At 37.8% G+C, this 21,631-nt stretch overlaps 1 protein-coding gene across 1 annotated transcript; it reads left to right on the top strand.

Annotated features, from left to right (window-relative positions):
* The first annotated feature begins 318 nt into the window (after nucleotides 1-318).
* Nucleotides 319-21,607, top strand: CLIP3 (clip domain serine protease 3). Its single transcript, XM_073077569.1, has 18 exons — nucleotides 319-403; nucleotides 2,818-2,918; nucleotides 5,384-5,517; nucleotides 5,860-6,041; nucleotides 6,684-6,852; nucleotides 7,366-7,610; nucleotides 8,068-8,228; nucleotides 8,672-8,831; nucleotides 10,765-10,970; nucleotides 11,789-11,871; nucleotides 12,235-12,329; nucleotides 14,452-14,552; nucleotides 16,329-16,465; nucleotides 16,803-16,969; nucleotides 18,809-18,977; nucleotides 19,515-19,759; nucleotides 20,255-20,415; nucleotides 21,160-21,607. Exons 1-18 carry the CDS (start codon nucleotides 343-345, stop codon nucleotides 21,319-21,321), a joined length of 2,739 nt encoding a protein of 912 aa, XP_072933670.1. The 5' UTR covers nucleotides 319-342; the 3' UTR covers nucleotides 21,322-21,607.
* The last annotated feature ends 24 nt before the right edge of the window (nucleotides 21,608-21,631 follow it).

Here is a 21,631-nt window from a genome sequence, read left to right as displayed (position 1 = left end):
TTAGGCGCTGCTGTGTTCCGGTTTGAAAGGTGTGGTAAGGGAGACTGACTTTTCCGAGGCGTTCCAGCTTAGTCCTCAGGGGTAGCGGCGCATTTGTGGCCGACCTCAGGTGGGAATATCTAATCCAATCTGGGGTTGATTACAGATGGCCATGGGTGCCAGTAGCCACTTACCATCAGGTGGACTGTATGCTCGTCTACTCCTATACCTATTATAAAAAAAAATTGTTCGCTATCAACGAAGCTTCCTGCGGATTATGGTCCGTTTATATTTATCACACTTCCGTCGTACTCCAAATGTTACGTTAGGAATCACAGTTGCTGCAAACCTGTATTAGTGATAATGTGGTTCTCTATACTGCTGGCTTGGACCGTTTTATTCGCAGATGGAAGTGACTTAAAGTGTAAGTTTATTTTTACTTTGAACTTCTTCCATTAAACAACATTTATTTCAAGTGATGACGTCATATTTTTTGGTGTCCTAAGATTTTTAAAAGGTAATTCAGAAATCATTACAAGTTATTACGATAGATGCACAAAAAATATTTCTTATTAACTTAACATATAAACAATCAGGTATTAAGGAAAAGAAAAATATCATGAATAAATTATTTAAAATAAGCCATGTAAGGTATGGTTGCCAAAACTCTGACGGCGGTTCCCTGTTGCCCAGTAAGCTCCTTATATCAATATTTTAAGTTAAAAAAATGATTATGATTTTTATTAAGGTTTTACAAAACAAATTATTATGATACATAAACAAAAAAATATTTTCAATGAACTTTATAAATACACATATATACATACAATTAAGTGTAAACGAACAGAAGACGAAAAAATCATAATCAATTAAACTTACGCCTTTATTAATTAAATCAAACTGTCCAATATTTGGTCTAACAAATACCACTTTATAATAAAAATCAATCGATCTTTGATGCGCAAAAATTAGGTGTATTAGGTAAATTAATAACAGGTGGTAATCTTTGTGAAAAAGCACCAGCTTTTTGGACACGGGAAGCAGCAACAAGTTTGGTTGACATAACTGATATGATTTTTTTTTATAGCATGACCCATTCTCTATTTCATGTATCGCAAATTAATAATAATTGTTCAATAAATTATTATTTCTATTTACAGCGCTGGATCATAAATTTTCCGCGACGAACAAAATCTGAATCTAAATTTAATATATAGGGACTTGTAAATGCGAATCAATGGACAAATTTAAATTGAATACATAATTGTCTTAAAGGTTTCATTTAAGACTAGTGCTCTGGCAACTCTGATGTTGCAACGATTTGCAGTAGTGAATTTAATTCACGATAATTACAGAGATTACATTTAATTTATTATAAGGACCTTTTGAAATATTTCTGGTTTATATTTTTCCTAAAACAAAGAAGTGATCTTTTGTTCATTTATATTTAAAACTCCGTCATATGCGCATTTTAATGTTTTACGCAGTGTGACTGATGGACTACCAGCCGTATATTTTTGATAACTTCGTCACATAATTGTTGAAAATTTTCAAATGTAAGTCAGTCTTACAACGTTTGAGACGTTATCGTTAAAAGTTATCACTCCCGTCTAATGTGAACAAAGACACTAAAACATCGCCATAAAATGAACCATCATTACGTTACAATACGACAATTTCAAAATACTTAAGCCAGTGCGTATACCTATCCAAAGATCAAACACAAATCATTAGCTACAGTAAGCCACGCGTACCTATAAAACAGTTTAAAGTCGACTTGCAATAACTTAATCTGCCACATTTACAACCAGATTATTATCATCGGTGAGAAGAAACTGCTCTGTTTATTCCGGTTCCATATCTAGATCTCAACCAGGCCTGGACCAGTCGTCTTCGGCTTTCCACTTATAATTTAAATATTCTCAATTAAATATTGCATACGAGTTTACCCTAGTTTTACAATGTTTTTGCAAGATCACAAAATATTTCCGGGGTAAAAATGTACTCAGGTCGTTCATAATAAGTGTTTTATATTTAGATGCAAAGACCGTCAAAATCGATTCAGCTGAAGTCAAAATCATAATGTAAAGAAAAAAATACTTATTTACATTAGTTGACCAAATCCATAAATATCTAGAGACAGATAAGTACAGCGCAGAAGTCAGAATAATTGATTGTGTTACACAGTCAAAATCGTGGAAAAATAAAAATTTAAAATAATAATTGATTAAAGTTTTCTCTTCAGCCTTTCTAGTGAACACCACTTTAATTCGACCATTTATACTATCGTAAATGACGCGTCAAGTAGCTAAAGTCATTATAGATTTTCTCAACATTTCAATCGATTTACACGTTGTAACTCAAGATTCTTGAGAAGCACTAATTTAGTTGCAATCAGATCCAAGCTTAACATAATCGGTATCGTAGAATGATTAATGATATCGATTCTGAAAGTGTTTGATGCGATATATCATTTCAGCTAAGCAGCGACAGACTGGCAGTTTAAAATTCGGTTTCTTATGCTAGGCACTAGGTTCGATTCTCGAACATTGATTTTTCAAAGTAATGGGCTATTTATAATACAAATTTATTTTGGTACTGAAGGAAAACATATTGAGAAATAACTGTTCCACCGGATTATGTGCGGTTTTTAGTCTAACTATATAGAAATATAAAGTCTGGGGTCTAACTGAACGGAACGACAAAAAAGAGTTCAAAGGGGAACGAAGTCTATCAATCTCCTCTTGGCCAACGTGGTGGACCGTTTACGTCATGAAAGGAGCTAGTGCCCAGTACTGTGACAAAGATAGATTGATGATGATAATATGATCGTTTCAGCTCAACTCATCGATCCGTTATGGCAGGACGTCTTATCGTCGGGTGGGATGACCGTCCGACACGGCAGAGCCAGACGCTTCGTGGAACTTGATGAGACCCAAGTAGGAAATATTTATTTTTATAAAAATGATGAAACTATGAAAATATGTTAACAAAAGAGACGGTGTGTCATGTCAAAATATTTTTAAAAGTTCCTTTTTATTTTGTACCATCACTATAAAGTACTCAGGATTTAAAAAATATTATAAGTAAAAAATAATAATCATAAGTAATCCCGTCGTTCGAATGTAATAAACTAAACATAATGCAACTTCATCAAGTTCTACGATTATTAAATTCAAATGGAGATAGAGTTCGTCCAATTCAATTATAGCAGTGGAACTGTAAAGGTGGCATTTCATTAAAGTGGAATCGACAAACGACAGGGAAGTGTCGCCTGAAACGGTGTTTTAAATAAACTACACTATTCTTCAACGTGTACATGAAGTTTAATATTCTATTTACGTTAAATTACAAAAGATAATGATGATAAAATTATATTCTGTGGGTAAATCATAAATATATTAAAATTAAAACTTAAAAGAGATAATATTACTTGAATTTATAAGAAGCGACCCAGGTTCTTCTACTCCTAAACTAAGTAGTAACGAATTAATTCACTTGGTATCATACAATTACTTGCAATATTGCATCTTTGCCCATGGAAACAACCATCGACACGTAGGAAATATAACACAGATGTTCTTCTAAAATACTTCTAAAATTGGATAAAATTTGCTAACTCGATGAACTCGGTAAACTTGGAAAATACTGTATGCATTTATAATTCCATAGCGATAGATTCATTTTACAGCATCTACAACGGCAGATAAAGTATTTTACTTACGAAGCGACACTTGTCACTGTCGCTGGTCTGTCGTTTACCGCTGTCACACAGTCGGAATGTAGCCTTACCGCCTGGCCACAGCCAACAGCGGCGCGGCGAGCGGCGCGGTGAGCGGCGCGGCGAGCGGCGTGGCATAAGCCGAGCGGTTGAAACAAATGCCGCGCGGCGGCGGAATCGCTGGACGTCACAGACGTTTAATTTTTTTGTAATATGTCTTTGGTAGACGTATTTGAAACAAGTAATTTTGTTTTAATCGCGCATTAAGTTAAAATGTGGTAAATTGTATGGATACTGCAGTGTTTGTATCATGACTATTAACTAAAGTACAGCACAGCTGTAAACACTGTCTCGTGCTCACGGTGTGGCGGGGCGCGCGGCGTATCGCGAGAGCCAAGGGCAAGAGCGGACGGCCGCCTGCGCACATAGTGAGTGGTCGAGCCAGTGCATCACGAGAATAGCAGTACATATACTATATACGGAACAATTTATCAGTGACTTGCTCTCATATATTACTTACTCTCGTATAATTAAAAAAAAGTAATGGGATAGTTCCTGTATTCACAATAAAGAGTGTGAAATTCGCCAAGTTCTTTCCTTTTTTGGTAAAGTGAGTGCGTCCCTTCTTGACTGAATAATAACTTAAGCTAAGAACTTACTCGTTTCAAGGCAAAGGTGACATTTTTTAAAATTTAAATAGTCCTAAATACGTCCACCGCCGCTCTGCTCGCCGCGCCGCTCGCCGCCGCACCGCTCGTAACAGTGGCTGGTACGTTAAGCCTTAAATGGCGCCTGCGTGGCGCCGTCCACGTTTCGGTACTTCAGTATCTTTAACTGATTTGCTCACCTTCGCAAAGACCAAAGACAAAAAGCGCCGAGCAGTTAAAAAGCAGTTTTCGTTAGCTAAAAGTTAATCAAAAGATTAACTTTGACTGTTAGTTTCATATAGTTCAAAGTACTTAAAAGTGTAATTGATTTGACTGATTTGTCGAAATAATAGTACCTATATTAAATAAATACATCCAACTAACTAAATAATATCTGTAACTAAGGTACATACTTTAACACTTTTTAATCGCTAAACATTCATGCAATAAGTTTATATTTGAGCCTAACGATAAAGCAGACGTGCTACCTGATGGAAAGTAGTCAATGTCGCCTATGAATATTTGCAACACCAGAGGAGTCGCAAATGCATCGCCGGCTTTGAAGGACCTTTTTGCACCTTTTTTGAAAAGCCCCATTTCATAGCGCTCCGGGAATACCTAAGGAGGAAGTTCGTTCCACATCTTGCACGTTCGTGGCAATAACGTCCGTGTAAACCGAACCGTGGAGGAATGCCACGAGTCCAGTTGATATGAATGGAACTTCATTCTTCGGCGAGTGGTGCGATGGAGAAATGGTAACGTAGGCACCAGGTCAAATAGTTCTTCAGCACGCTCACCATTGTAAAGCCGGTAGAACACTCAGAGGGAACCTATGTCCCTCTGCAAGCTTAAAGGTTCTAGCCGATTGGAGGTCCTGGGGTCGTTGACGATTCGGATCGGGCGTTCCTGCACGGAGTCAAGTTGGTTAAGTTGGTATTGGGGCTCCCCTGCCCAGAGATGGGAGCAGTTGTCCATGTGAGGTACTTCATGTAACTTCTCAAAACAACAAGCATTTGTTTTTTTCTCTTAATTCTAGCCGAACATACCGTACCAACCGTGCGTGCTTCCCAATGGCCGCCATGGCCACTGCACGCCCTTGCACCACTGCGCGCAGGACTTCAACAAGGACTTCGCCAAGTTTATGGACTACTTTTGTATCATAAAACACACGTAAGTTTTTAACTAAAAGTACTTAAACCGGACAAAAATCCAACAGTATATCTCTACAATATGCTCTCTAATGTAGCTTTTGCTACCCATGCTTATTTACAATCAACCCCAGATAGGTTCTTCCAGAAGTCAGTCACATATCTACTATGTACTACTATGTGTACGTATATTGTACATATACTAAGGTTAGTATTTGAGTTTGGAACCTCTTATTTAAATGACTCTCTCTTACCACCCTTAAACCACTGACAATAACATTTGATGTGGCAATGGTATCACCAAAATCAAACTATGAAAGATTCTACCACCTTTGATTAAAAATTTCCTTTCTGTTATTCCTAGTGCCATTGGAGTGTGCTGTCCAGATAGGCCTCGAAACATAGCGGGAGGTGGTGGTGGTGGTGGTGGTGGTGGTAGTGGAGGTGTGGCCCCAGGGGTTGGAGGGTCAGAACCCCTCGCAGGCGATCTCCCCGCCATAGCGCCGGAAGATGAAGAAATCGATGTTAATATCACTGAAATCAGAGGTAAAATTTAATTAAAGATTTTTCTATACCTGTATGTAGAGTTTTATTTTGCTGATCCTTTCATGTAGTTCAATTCATTAATAGACAATACATTAAACTAGTTCCTGTACTAGACACTATACTCCAATAAATCATAACCAATAATTTTATGCCACCGATAGTATGGTAGGTTTTTAAACATCATATGAATTGAGGCTGTTAGAACCAGAGTAGCCAAACTTTAAAAACATGATTTACAATATATAGTCCGCTCTGAAGTTGTTGCGACGAGGTGTAGTCATACAATTTACTATCGCGACACAATTCATTTCTATATTCAGAGCGGACTAGCAGTTTTACGTGGACTATACAACATTCATAAATTACGAAAATACAGAAAAGTCAAAAATCGTTAAGATGCAGTTAGACCACTCTGGTTTTAGCAGCCAGCACTTTTGCCGTCCGCAAACCAGGAAGCCCCCTTTTAATCGCCTCTTACGACAGGCAGAAGATACCATAGCCCTATTTTGGTCCCGGACCTACAGGGACAGAATAAGCCGGAATCTAAATGATTATTAAGCCGGATTAGTAGGGTATAAAAAAATAATGTAACAGTAAAATGAGAGTGCCAATAAAATGATTGAAAGAAAAGGAGTGTTCCAGGATGTGGTCTGAGCACGCGTCCGCACGGCGGCCTGATGGAGTCCCAGTGGGCGGACCCGCGGGAGTGGCCCTGGATGGCCTCCATCACGCCGACGGGCTTCCACCAGTACTGCGGCGGCGCGCTCATCACCGAACAACATGTGCTCACGGCAGCGCATTGCACTAGAAGGTTGGACAGACTTACGTCCGTTATTAATAATCAATCTATATAATGATATACCGAAGATTGACATTTGGCAATTCATGACTACCTAATAAAAATTGGCAAATTTGGATTTGATTTTTAAATGGAAAATATGGATGTGATCTAAATCCTCGTTTTAAATAGATAAGAACCCATCGTCGCCAACATAGCTGCAGGTATTTTATTGTGTACGTGTGTATAGTCTGCGCCAAACTTCTAGTCTGCTCCGAAGTTCTTGCGCGCAGGTTTAATGAGCATATACTTCGTAACGTAAGGGCACACTGACGGAGCTATGTACCCGTAGGCGACAGCGGGCAGTGGACGGGTGCCGGGGAGGTCCTGTGTCGTCTTCGTCTCTCTAATACCTGCAATTTGCTATTGCGACGCGACTCGTTTCTATATTCCGCTCGTAAATTGCTAACATTCAGTTGTTAATGTTCAACAAACGGAGTAATAATCACTTCAAAATTTTACTCGCTATCAATTTTGTATCACCAGATGGAAGCCGCAGGACCTGAATGTGCGCTTAGGCGAATACGACTTCAAGCGAAACGACGACTCCCGCTCCTACAACTTCAAAGTGATCGAGATTCGTCAACACGAGAACTTCCAACTATGGAATTACCACAATGACTTGGCCATCCTGATGTTGCACCGCGCTGCCGTGTTCAACACCTACGTGTGGCCGATATGCTTGCCACCGCCCGCTATCGACCTCGTCAACCAAACTGCTGTTGTTATTGGCTAGTTTATTTTTCTGTACCTTCCGTATAAAGAAGGCTTTGTCTGTAAACTGTTTCAAGAGCAATATAAAAAATAGTCCCAAAAATGATGTAAAGAGGCCTGTTGTTGGGTAAACAAGCTTAATAAGATCAAATACGGATAAAGAGATGTTCCACTGATTCAAACCAGCTATGGCGTTATGAAAAAAATCTACTTCCATCTTAAAATCCCGTGAGGATTAACGTAATATTCACAAGGCTGTGTTATGTTTGTTTTATGTAAACAGAAGCCCATTTTTAAATAAGGTAATGATTAGCTTGGCAATTATCTACTAACTTTAAAAGTGGATCATTATTAACTAATATTCATCAACTTGAAACCGCTCAAGAGATATTCTATACACGATTACGCGCAATCTTCGATTGACTTAACCAAATAATTGTATCCTAATTTTAAAGAAAGTTCTATTATGACCAGGATGGGGTATGCAATGGTATGGTGGTCCCGACAGTGAAGTGCTCATGGAAGTATCAGTGCCGGTGTGGGAGCATCAGGAATGTGTGGATGCTTTCGCTGAATCTGTCTTCGACGAAACTCTTTGCGCTGGCAGTCCTGAGGGCGGCAAGGATGCTTGTAAGGTATTCTAAACACAGAAAGTCTGGCAAAATGATAGATTGATAACTGCATCTTTTATTGTGTTCATTATATTAGAAAATACTAATATTTTTTTATTCTTCTATAACATTTTAGACACCGAACATAGAACTGAAATGGGATAATATGCCGAGCTTTTAACACTTTTTCCATAGCCTCACAGTAGAATTTTCCCTGCCGAAGATCATGCTGAATACACAAGACCTATAACTGAAGTCTAAATTCATAATTAAAATATCTATCCGTTCGTGGATCGAACCTGGAACTTGCGTAGCATTGGCACGGGACTCCTACGCCATGCAGATCCTTTATGCGATAATTGATTTGTTGCCCTAATAATTATAATGGTATTCCCTATTTAAATGTGTGCCTCAGCATACTTCAAACTAGCCAACAATAAAAAAAAATACAAAAATACATTTTCCAGGGAGACAGCGGTGGTCCCCTCATGTACCAGATGTCGAGCGGGCGCTGGACGGTGGTGGGCGTGGTGTCGTGGGGCATCCGCTGCGGGGAGCCCGAGCATCCCGGCATCTATGCCCGGGTCGACAAGTATATAGATTGGATTATGAAGAACGCGAAATTCTAAACTATGTTTTTAGGTATAGTCCGCGCCAAACTGCTAGTCTGCTTTGAATATAAAAATGAGTAGCGTTGCAACAGCACATTATAGATATCAGCGGGACGAAGACAGCGCGCGACCGGCACCTGTCATAAATAGTTGCGTTACTGTGCCCTTATTGTTGCTACGAAGTATATGCTTGTAGTTGTGTTCTACCGCATTGGCTCTCTGACTACACCTGCGCGCAACGACTTCAGAGCGGACTAGCAGTTTGGCGCGGACTATACCTAGTTACTTCATTCACTTGTGTGTCCACTTGTATATGTTGCGTATGTCCAAAGATATTGGTTATGTAAGCGTGTAAAATGTGCTTTAATATAGATTATAATTGTAGCTTTAGTAAAGGTTCCTTACTCACACGCTCTAGCGTTCTCTAGAACGAACGAGAGGTAAATGAAAATGACGCCATTTTAGAAAACAAAAATTGTTGAAAATACGAAATATGTAAATATTAGAGATGCGCCGAATAGTGGTTTCAGCGAATAACCGAATATCGAATAATTCGGCCGAATACAAATAGCAAAGAAGATGCCGAATACGCGAATACCGAATACCAAACGAATATTCGGCGCATCTCTAGTAATTATGTATCTACCTGTGTAAATACAAGTTAACGATTGAAATTACATGATTAAATTTGGAAAGCGAGCTGCACGCACAAATTAACAAAATTATCTGTATGATTTATTAGTTTAATATGTTTATACAAATACTAGTGTTTTACTTCTGAAATTAGTTTTATTTATAACTGCCCTGGAACTACCATATCGACTTTTGAATTTCCTCAGAATTTACAGAATATAGAAACTATGTATAGTATTAGCGCAAACTAACTTATGTTTGTAAGATTATAATATTATTATTTCTCAAAATAGATTAAATGACACTTTTAATAATGCGGTATACGAACATAGTATCGTAATTCAATTCAATATGATATTAAATAGCGTTTAACAATAATGCTCTTGACAAAACTCAGTTTTCATCACGTGATCCGTCAGCTGATTGAGACCGATGTCACCCCGAGCCTTCCACATCATCCACAGTTTGAAAGGATCTATCTGCAAAAATCAGTTATAGTGGTTAGACATTCAGCCTCTCAATTAGAGGGCCCGGGAAATATGTGTACCTATTAGAAATTATTTATCAATAGCTTAAACGGCGAAAGGAAATATCGAGTATCGAGTTTAAATTTGTGTAAAGTTTTTTATATATAATAGCAGACGAGTATGCAGTCCACCTGATGGTAAGTGGATACTGCCGCCCAAGGACATCTGTTATCAACCCCGGATAGGATTAGATATTCCTATCTGAGGTCGGCCACAGATGCGCCGCAAACCCTGAGGACTAAGCTGGAACGTCGCGGAAAAGTATGTCTCCCTTACCACACCCTCCAAACCAGAACAATTAAAAAAACTTGTTTAACCTAAACAGGAAAAAATCTAAATTTAATACAGTTCTAAGTTTAATACAGTGCTGTTTAAAACTTTGCCAACCGCATGTTTTGTAACAGCGATCAACTCGTGTCCGCCACATACGGAAGGTTCTGCGTTTGTATATATATTTTTATAATATAGGAGTAGCAGACGAGCATGCAGTCCACCTGATGGTAAGTGGCTACTGCCGCCCATGGACATCTGTGATCAACCCCTGTTAGGATTAGATATACTGAAGCAGTGCGGTATACAGTGGTTAACATTTTATTCTGAATGGAGAACTGAGCTAAGCAGTGCCTGTCCCACTGGGTAATGGGTTGATGACAATTTACAAAACACTAGAAATTCTTCTTCATCAATTCACTGTGAAACAACGTGTAAGGACTGTATTACCTATAAGGTCTAGAACTTCCAAAGTAACGGAAAAACTCTAGGAATATTTACCTCTTTAATATGCAACAGGTTCACAATCTAGTCCCCCCAGCCCCATTCTATCTTCGGACGTCCAGACGCACGGCAGGCTACCAGCCCTATCAAGTCGACCTTCCTTTGATTCGTACGAAGCGTTTTGCCTCGTCGTATTAGAAATACGAACCGCCAAGGAGTGGAATGCCCTGCCGGCTTCTGTGTTTCCCGACAAATATAATCTTGGAGTCTTCAAGTCAAGAGTGAATAGGCTACTTCTAGGCAAGCGTGGCACATCTTAGGCCTCATCGAAGCTTACCATCAGGCGAGATCGAGGCCAAGCGCATGCCTATCAACTAATAAAAATATATATATATATATATGTCGGTTAATAATCTGAATCTATAAAATATGGACTTATTCAAAATAATTCATTGATACCATACATTAGTAAAGATTACTCACTCCTAACAAGAAAATGTAACCACTTTTGACAGTTGAAATTGTCACTGTCATCTATTTTCGTCTTTGAAAAATATTAAAAAAATGTAGTTTTTAGATCATTTACGAATGAGACGATATTTCTCCGCATTTTTTCTTCCATTTCGTGTTTTTGCACCACTTAACTGGGCATGTCGGCATTGTTCCGCGTAAATTACATCATGACAACCATTAAATGGCTGACAGAATTGTCAGCCGTTTTTGCCATTTAACGGCTTCCTTCAATTACAAGGCGGTGAGATATCTATACTTATCTATGATTGATACAAATATTCTTTGGTGGAAAGAGTCACGTTACGTAGCGTGAACTGCATTTACTACGCCCCATCGACAGATACAGCATTTACAGCAAACGTTATGCTCTAAGTTAACCATAATTGAATACTCTGTTTCACCACTCGAAGATATATTTCGAATGACAGCTGCAATTGGATTCGAAGGATTGAATAATCTATCTGTATAACAGGTAAACACATGTAACTATTGCATACATACAAACATTCGTAATTGTGTTCGTCAGCACCATGCATATGAATATGCAAAATTATAAATGAAGATACGATATTTTACGCTTGCGTGAATCATAATATTTTGGTACTCCGTTCGTTTTATGGTTCTCGGGTGCATTAATTATTTACCTTGGATACAAAAGGCTTATTGCACGTAAGTCATTGACCGGTACGCAAATTACTTGGATGTAAAACATAAAAAATACGTAAATAAATGTTTCATAAAAATATATAAAATAATATTTTCTTAACTCATAGCGTTTGTTACGGATAAGTGCAGCAAATGTTATTTTTTCGAAAATCTAGCGTACTCCCGTGATACGAAGCCTTGAGCTGTACCTATTATGATTTAGGACGCTGAATTTCAACAAACGAGCCATACATTTAGGCAAATATACTATAAATTAAGTACCTATCAATTTATTCGTTTTTATTTTTCGCTATCAACGAAGCTTCCTGCGGATTATGGTCCGTTTATATTTATCACACTTCCGTTGTTCTCCAAATGTTACGTTAGGAATCACAGTAGCTGCGAGCCAGTGTCAGTGATAATGTGGGTCTCTATACTGCTGGCTTGGACCGTTTTATTCGCAGATGGAAGTGACTTGAACTGTAAGTATTTTTTACTTTAAACTTCTTCATCTAGATGTAATATTTATAGATTTGGTCAACTAATATAAATAAGTAATTTTGTCTCTACATTATGATTTTGACTTCAGCTGAATCTATTTTGACGGTCTTTGCATATAAATATAAAATACTTATAATGAACGACAGGAGTACAGTTTTACCCCAAAAATATTTTGCGGTATTGCGAAAACAATGTAAATCTAGGGTAAGCTCGTACGAAATATTTAATTGAGAATATTCAAATTATATGTGGAAAGCCGAAGACGACTGGTCCAGACCTGGCTGAGATATAGATATGGAACCGGAATAAACAGAGCAGTTTCTTCTCACCGATGATAATAATCTGGTTGTAAATGTGGCAGATTAAGTTATTGCAAGTCGACTTTAAACTGTTTTATAGGTACGCGTGGCTTACTGTAGCTAATGATTAGTGTTTGATCTTTAGATAGGTATACGAACTGGCTTAAGTATTTTGAGATTGTCGTATCGTAACGTAATGAAGCTTCATTTTATGTTGATTTTTTAGTATCTTTGTTCACATTAGACGGGAGCGGAAACTTTTAACGATTACGTCTCAAACGTTGTCAGTCTGAGTTACAGGTGAAAATTTTCAACAATTATGTGAGGAAGTTATCAAAAATACGCGGCTGGTAGCAGCGGTAGTCCATCAGTCACATTGCGTAAAATTGAGTTGAGTGAGTTTTAAATATAAATGAACAAAAGATCACCTCTTTGTTTTAGGATAAATATAAACCAGAAGTTTCAAACGGTCCTTTTAATAAATTAAATGTAATCTCTGTATTTATCGTGAATTAGATTCACAACTGCAAATCGTTGCAACATCAGAGTTGCCAGAGCACTAGTCTTAAATGAAACCTTTAAGACAATTATGTATTCAATTTAATTTTGTCCATTGATTCGCATTTACAATTCCCTATATATTAAATTTAGATTCAGATTTGTTCGTCGCGGAAAATTTATGATCCAGCGCTGTAAATAGAAATAATAATTTATTGAACAATTAGTATTAATTTGCAATACATGAAATAATTTGAGCGACGATGGGTCCATGGTCATCTGCTATAAAAAAATCATATCAGTTATGTCGACCAAACTTCCGGTACACAAAAAGCAGTGCTTTTTCACAAAGATTATCGCGCATTATTAATCTATCTATTTTTTGCGTAGATCAATTTGTCAAATGGCGATCTTTGTTATACAAAACATTGGATAGTTTGATTTTATTAACAGGATCGCAAGTTTTCGTGTGAAAAAGGGAAACGCCGACAGCGATTTGGTAACCATGCTTATACGGCTAATTTATCCGAAATCCTAAAAAATCCATGTGGACCATAAATATCTAGAGACAGATAAGTACATCGCAGAAGTCAGAAAAATTGATTGGGTATAAGTCAAAATCGAGGAAGAATAGAAAATTGAAAATAAAAATTGATTAAAGTTTTCTCTTCGGCCTTTCGCTAGAAACTTTAAATCGGCGACTAATACTGCTATCGTAAATGACGCGTCAAGTAGCTAAAGTCATTATAGATTTTCTCAACATTTCAATCGATTTACAACGTTGTAACTCAAGATTCTTGAGAAGCACTAATTTAGCTGCAATCAGATCCAAGCTTAACATAATCGATATCGCAGAATGATTTATGATATCGATTCCGAAAGTGTTTGATGCGATATATCATTTCAACTAAGCAGCGGTACCCTGGCAGTTTGAAATTCGGTTTCCTATTCTAATCTGAAGTGCATGCCTGGGATTCGAACCTCTAGAATCCCAGGCATGCACTTCAGATTTTTCAAAGTTAGCATACGAATTTTTTTTAATGACGTAAGGGAGGAGTACCTACCCTTTGAGTGTGGGTACCACAGAGCCTTGGGAGAGACTCCAGGTTGTGTGGAATTTGTACCATACTAAAATACCATGGTTTACCATCGGACTCAGGGATTTCCAACGGAACGGACCAGGAAAGCACCATTTTTAGGTAACATAAGTCTATCAATCTGCTATTGGTGAACCTTTCTCAATCCAAAGCCAGCGCCCAGCACTGGGACAGAAGTGGATTGATAATGATTGAGTGGATCGTTTCAGCTGAACTCGTCGATCCATCATGGCAGGATATATTATCGGCGGGTGGGATGAGCGTCCGACACGGCAGAGTCAAACGCTTCGTGGAACTCAATGAAAACCAAGTAGGCAAATTTTTACTTTAATCTATGTTTATTTGAAATGTAAATGAAAATGGATGCGTTAATTTAATGTTTAAAATGTATTTTATTGAACTTCACTTGTACCTACATAGGTATGTATGTCTCGAAATTTTTCAAGTTAAATTTGTTATTATATTTGTCTATTTGGTCATGTATAAGTGATATCTATATACTATGAGTTAAAATCAGATATTTTCAGAAATATTTGTTGTAACTTAATATTTTTGCAAACATACCTTGAATAGCATACTGTAGTTTATTTTATACAAAAACATAGTATTAACGTTAATTATCCATAACGATAACTATACTCAGGATTAAAAATATATTATAAGTTATCTAACTATAAGTAATCCCGTCGTTCGAATGTAATAAACTAAACATAGTGCAACTTCATCAAGTTTTACGGCAAGCAAGACATTCAAACGATTGTTAAATTCAAACGGAGAGAGAGTTCGTCCAATTCAATTATAGTAGTGGAACTGTAAAGGTGGCATTTCATTAAAGTGGAATCGACAAACGACAGGGAAGTGTCGCCTGAAACGGTGCTTTATATACTACATTATTCTTCAATTTGTACTGAACATAATTATAAATTTTAATATTCTATTTATTGAGTACGTTACATTGACACGAAATAATGATGATAAAACTATATTCTGTAGCTATATTAAAAGAGAGAAATTTTAATATGTAAGAAACGACCTAGAAGATACTTCAAATATTAAAAATAGAAGTAACAGTCTGTCAAGTATTCTAAAATGAGCCCAGACGCGCTTCTACTCCTTAAACTTGTCAATAATTAATTCACTTAGTATAGTAGACCTACATAAAATACGGCATGTTCTATAATGGATGTAACACACGCACATTTCTAAAGCTAGCTAAAATTTACTGATAAGATGCGTAGTAGCATTACCTATCTACTGAAAACACTGTACGTATAACTGTATATCTATAACAATAGATAAAGTATTTTACTCACGAAGCGACACTGTCTCTGTCGTTACCCGCTGTCGCACAGTCGGAATGTAGCCTTAAGCCTCAGATGGCGCCTGCGCGGCGCCGCCCACGTTTCGGTACTTCAGTATCTTTGACTGATTTGCTCACCTTCGCAAAGACAATTTACGAGCTTGAACTCTCAAACGGAGCGGACTTTCACATAGTGTCTGGACCAATGTAAATGTTTGTTTAACCGCCATTAAAATGTGGCCGTTGAGTGGTTGTCAGAACAATATTTTGTATTAGGTGCAGTATTTTTAAACCAATTCACGTGGAATCAATTAAACTTAAGAACACGCGAGATAAATATGTCAGTAGTAAGAGTGATGAACGTTGGTAGTAAAAGTAGGTAGTCACAAAATAAAGAAGCATTACTTATTAACTAACTAAAGCGTTAATAGAATTAAACAAAATTTGAGCCGTTTAGCCAAAAATGTTTTTTAAAAACTTGTTATAATTTTAATGATCGATATACTGTCGATTTCTACGAATGTTAATATATGTACCAACCTATATTTTATTGACTTACAAAAGTAAAGCACTAAGCTGTTAAAAAGCAGTTTTTATTAGCCAAGAGTTAATAAAAAAAAAACACTTTGAAATTTGAATGTACCTAAGTTTTATAGGTTCAAAATGCTTAACTGTGAAATACTAGTTTATCGATTCATTTGTACCTATATTAAATATATACATCCAACTGAATTAAAAGAAATACGAACAACCATTTGTGTTCTTTAATTGTTCTCTTAATTCTAGCCAAACATACCGTACCAAGCGTGCGTGCTTCCCAGTGGCGGCAATGGCCACTGCAGGCACTTGCATCACTGCGTGCAGGAGGAGTTTAAAAATGACTTCGCCAAGTTCCTGGATTACTTTTGCATCATAAAACACACGTGAGTTTTAAACTAGAAGTACTTATACCGGACCGAGAACCAACAGGTCTCTAAACTATGCTTTCTAATGTAGCTATTGCTACCCGCGCTTATTTACAATCAACCCCAGATAGGAATAAAGTTCTGCCGAAAGCAGTCACATATCTACTACTACTACGTGTACTACTGTACATATACTAGGGGTAGTATATGCGTTTGGAACCTCTCATTTATGACTCTCACTTACCACCCTGCAACCACACACAATAACATTTGATGTGGCGATGGTGCCACCAAATTCAAACTATGAAGGGATTCTACCACCTACAATTATAAAATTGTTTTCTATTATTCCTAGTGCGGTTGGAGTATGCTGTCCAGATGGTCCACGAACCATAGTGGGAGGTGGTGGTGGTGTGGCCCCAGGGGTTGGAGGTTCCGAAGCCCTCGCAGGCGACCTGCCCGCCACAGCGCCGAAAAACGAAGATGAAATCGGTTTGAAAATCAGTCGCGCTGAAAACAGAGGTCTGTAAAACTTAATTAAAGATTTGTCTATAACAATATGTTGAGTTTTATTTTGCTGATCCTTTCTTGGAGTTCAATTCATAAATAGACTGTACATTACTAGATGCTATAGTCGAATAAATCATAACTTGTGAATAATAAAATAATATCGATAAGTTATGAAGTATGTATGTATTAAGTATTATAATAAAATGTTGAATCACCCAATTCAATTGAAACTGGTCGAATACAGTAGATACCAATAATTTAACGGTACCGATAGTATGATAATTTTAAACATCATATGAACTATACAAAATAAGATTAGAAATTAATTATCACTTGCTAAACGGTGAAGGAAAAACATCGTGAGGAAACCTGCATACCTGAGAGATTTATAAATATAAAAAAGAAATCTCGAAGGTATGTGAAGTCTACCAATACGCACTTGGCCAGCGCGGTGGACTATGGCCTGATCCTTCTCACTCTGGGAGGAGACCCGTGCCCAGCAGTGGGACAATAATGGGTTGTTGATGATGATGATGATTTAATCACGGTATAAAAACATAGGACAAACGTCGTACGCATCACTACACGTCACGACTATTATATATTACATACGAGTATTACATACATATAGGTATATTTAAAAATAAAACTTCACAAACAGATTACAAAAACATATCTTTCAGACAGTCCTGCGAATTCCTGTACCTATATATTCTGGTTATCTAAAGATGCAGTTAATAAACGGAATGCAATCAAAATTTTCCATCAGAATATTCAAGCTGTAAATACCAGCCGATGATTAGTGGCAGTTGAAATGAAGATGTGCGATGATAGTGCAAGCCCTTGACACAAGACGCATGTGTATAGCGCATAATAATTCAAAACCGTACATACAAACGTAAATTACTCAGATTTGCTTATGATAAATGCTTAGAAGGTATGATTTAGGGGTGATCCGTGACCCATGATTACATTACGTCTGAATCTTCTGCGTTAATAGAATTTTAGTTGTGAGCCCTCCCAGAGTGGTTTGAAAGTTTTACTGTTTTCTTATTAAAGTTTCGTTATATGTTATTTACCCTATTCTTGAGGGACATAGACTTGTGTAAGTACATTTGTCTGACAATACCTTTAACAATTTTAGAACTAAATTTTAAAATTATTCAAGTTATACTACAGGGGACGATTGCTTTCATACAATAATGCATACAATTCTTTCCGTGTGAAAGCCTATTAAGCCTACGCCGTCCAATTCTCTCTCCGCGTATATTAAATTTCTTTTGAATCCGTATCAAATAGTTATTGTTAAGGTCACTGCCGCCAATGAATATTTACAACAAACTCTACAAAAGGTCACAAATTTTAACAGTTTTCAAGATAAAACAGCTGATATACCTACAGTTATCTTACATATACCTACAGACCAAAACACAGCAACACTTAACACTTCTGTTATAAGACTAGTATAAAAAATAGGCGGGGGGCGATACTGCCTCATTCGAACCATAAAGGATTCTGACACCTACACGATTAATTTTAATTTTTTTTTTCCCAACTGCGGAAGGTAATGTTTTTCGAGCATATGAGTATATACCTACGTCTCATTCTATTTTATATATCTCAATTCCAAATGCATTCTTTTTCGTGAGGACTAGTATAGTCGCCTCATGTGTCAGTCAGTCGGAATTCAAATTATTATGAGCCCGAAATAAAGGGTCATGTACGATCGCAGCATAAAATTTGGGGGGTCATACGGGAAAATTGGTTAAATTTGACTGCTAGTCATGACCTCTAGACCCACCATGTGACAATTAGAGTTCCCGTAAAATTGAAATAAAAGGAGTGTTCCAGGATGTGGACTGAGCACGCGTCCACACGGCCGCGTGATGGGGTCCCAACCGGCGAACCCGCGGGAGTGGCCCTGGATGGCCTCCATCACACCGACGGGCTTCCAACAGTACTGCGGGGGTGCGCTCATCACCGATCGACATGTGCTCACGGCAGCGCATTGCACTAGAAGGTTGGTAAACGACTTATATTCAATCTTAAATCACAATAGATAAGAACCTATCCTCGCGAACAATGGTGCAGATATTTTATTGTGTACGTATGTAGAGTCCACGCCAAACTTCTAGACCGCTCTGAATATAGAAACGAGTTGCGTCGCAACAGCAAAGTGTAGGTATTAGCGAGACGCAGACAGCGCGAGACTCCCGCCGGCACCTGTCCGCTGCCCCCTCTCGCTCGCGGGTACATAGCTACATTAATGTGCCCTTACTATTGCTACGGAGTAAATGTTTGTAATTATGTTCGACCGCACTGACTCTCTGCCTACACCTGCGCACAACAACTTCAAAGCGGACTAAAAGTTTGGCGCGAACTATAACTACCTACGTTATGGTCTTTAAAAGGTCTGCAATAATGTATTGCTCAAATAACATCAATAATAACATCCGTATTCCGCTCGTAACTTGCTGAAAGTACTTGCTAATATTCACCAAAAGGAGTAAAAATATCTTCAAAATCTTATACTCACTTTCAATTTTGTTATCACCAGATGGAAGCCGCAGGAACTGAATGTGCGCTTAGGCGAATACGACTTCAAGCGAAACGACGACTCCCGCTCTTACAACTTCAAAGTGATCGAGATTCGTCAACACGAGAACTTCCAAATATCGAACTACCACAATGACATGGCCATCCTGAAGTTGCACCGCGCTGCCGTGTTCAACACCTACGTGTGGCCGATATGCTTGCCGCCGCCCGCCATCGATCTCGTCAACGAAACTGCTGTTGTTATTGGCTAGTTTGTTTTTCACCATATACTTTTCACACAACGAACGTTTTATGAGAATGTTTTCAAGAGCAATGTAAAAAGTAGTCTCAAAGTAGTGTACGAGGTCTGGTGTTAGATGAGACAAGCTTAATAAGATCAAATGAGCATAAAAGGTAACACATGTTGAACGGATACAAACTAGCTATGGATTAGACGACAAAAATTCTACTTCAACTCTACATCAATATGATGATCCAAGATGACGATGCCATATTATGTTTGTTTTAGGTAAACAAAAGCTCATTTTTAAATAAGGTAATAATTTGCATGGCAAGAATTAATTTAATACGTATGTACTTCAAAAGTACAATGATCGACTTTTAAAGTTTATATTAATTAATTTGAAACCGTTCAGGTATATTCATATTCACGCGATGATCAGGAAGTTTTCGGCAAACTAAACTTAACGAATGATTTCAAGCTAATTTTATTTTGAATTTTAAATAATCTTCTTTGAACAGGGTGGGGTACGCAGTGGTACGGTGGTCCCAACAGCGACGTGCTAATGGAAGTAACAGTGCCGGTGTGGGAGCATAAGAAATGTATAGATGCTATCGCTGATTCTGTCTTCGACGAAACTCTTTGCGCTGGCAGTCCTGCGGGTGGCAAGGACGCTTGTCAGGTATTCGAAATATGGAAACTCTTGTTAAATAGACAATTATTGAATGATCTAAGGAAAAATAAGAAAGTAGCACTATATTTAAAAGTAGTGGCATCCGTGGATAAGTGGTCTCCGCATTACTAGTTACAAAAGTTCCACTGCTGGGCTGTGGGTCTTTTTTTCAGTTAGCCAAGTCTTTCCACCTCGTTGGCCAAGTGCATATTGATAGACTTCACATACCTTTAAGAACTTTTTTAAAGATCTCTCAGGTATCAAGTTTCACGATGTTTTCTTTACCGTTTAAGCAAGTGATAATTAATTTCTAATACGCACATAACTTGGAAAAATCAGAGGTGCGCCTGGGATTCGAACTTCAGACCTCTCAATCAAGAGACTAAGTTTCAACCGCTAGGCTATCACTACTTATATCGCCCATGATATATTTTTCACACTTCAAATCAGGTGCACTAGCAACACACTTCAAACTTGCAACACGTGCAAGTGCAAGTGCAAAATAATTATAGTTTAAAAACTAAAAACCACGCTAAAATCGCACAAGGAAAATCGTTAATCCTGATTCCTGACGATCCTGATGAGGAGAATGGGATGAAATTATTAAAATCGTATATTGTCATCGGTTCTTGATAATATAGATTGGACTGTTCAAAGTAGATAAAAATTGAGTTCAAAGATTCCGTTACGTACATACATACTAGTCAAGCTAATAAAAGCGTGGTAAAAAAATCCAAAAATATGTTTTTCCAGGGAGACAGCGGTGGTCCCCTCATGTATCAGATGTCGAGCGGGCGCTGGGCTATAGTGGGCGTGGTGTCGTGGGGCATCCGCTGCGGGGAGCCCAACCACCCCGGCCTCTACTCCCGCGTCGACAAGTATCTAGAGTGGACTGTGCAGAACGCGCAGTTCTAAACTAAGTTAGGTATCTGTAGCTATCTAGATATTTCATTCACTTTGTGTCCACTTTTGAGTGTTGAATATGTCCAAAGATATTGGTTATGTAAGCGTGTAAACCGTGTTTCAGTATACACCATACGTAGGTAATGCAAATAATCCGCAATAATAACTTTTGTATTGGTTTAAGAAATGGAAATGCCGCCATTTTAGAAAACAAAGTATTGATGAATCAACATATAAAGGAAAGTGTGAAATATGTACCTATGTAAATACAGGTTAATGTATCTGAAATTGTTTAAATTTGAAATCTAACATGTTTAAATTT

This window comes from Epargyreus clarus, unplaced genomic scaffold (assembly GCF_041222505.1).
Source record: "Epargyreus clarus isolate Ecla_fem2 unplaced genomic scaffold, WU_Ecla_fem_2.2 ptg000010l, whole genome shotgun sequence".
NCBI lineage: Eukaryota > Metazoa > Arthropoda > Insecta > Lepidoptera > Hesperiidae > Epargyreus > Epargyreus clarus.
The sequence above is the reverse complement of the archived record's forward strand: the minus strand, read 5'-3'. Positions and strand labels throughout refer to the sequence as shown.

Bases quoted from the DNA above. Each gene is read 5' to 3' on its own strand.
- CLIP3 (XM_073077569.1), top strand. From the start codon at position 343: ATGTGGTTCTCTATACTGCTGGCTTGGACCGTTTTATTCGCAGATGGA. The intron at 12,330-14,451 runs GTAAGTATTTTT...GGATCGTTTCAG, and splicing joins AGATGGAAGTGACTTGAACT to CTGAACTCGTCGATCCATCA. The intron at 18,978-19,514 runs GTTGGTAAACGA...TGTTATCACCAG, and splicing joins GCAGCGCATTGCACTAGAAG to ATGGAAGCCGCAGGAACTGA.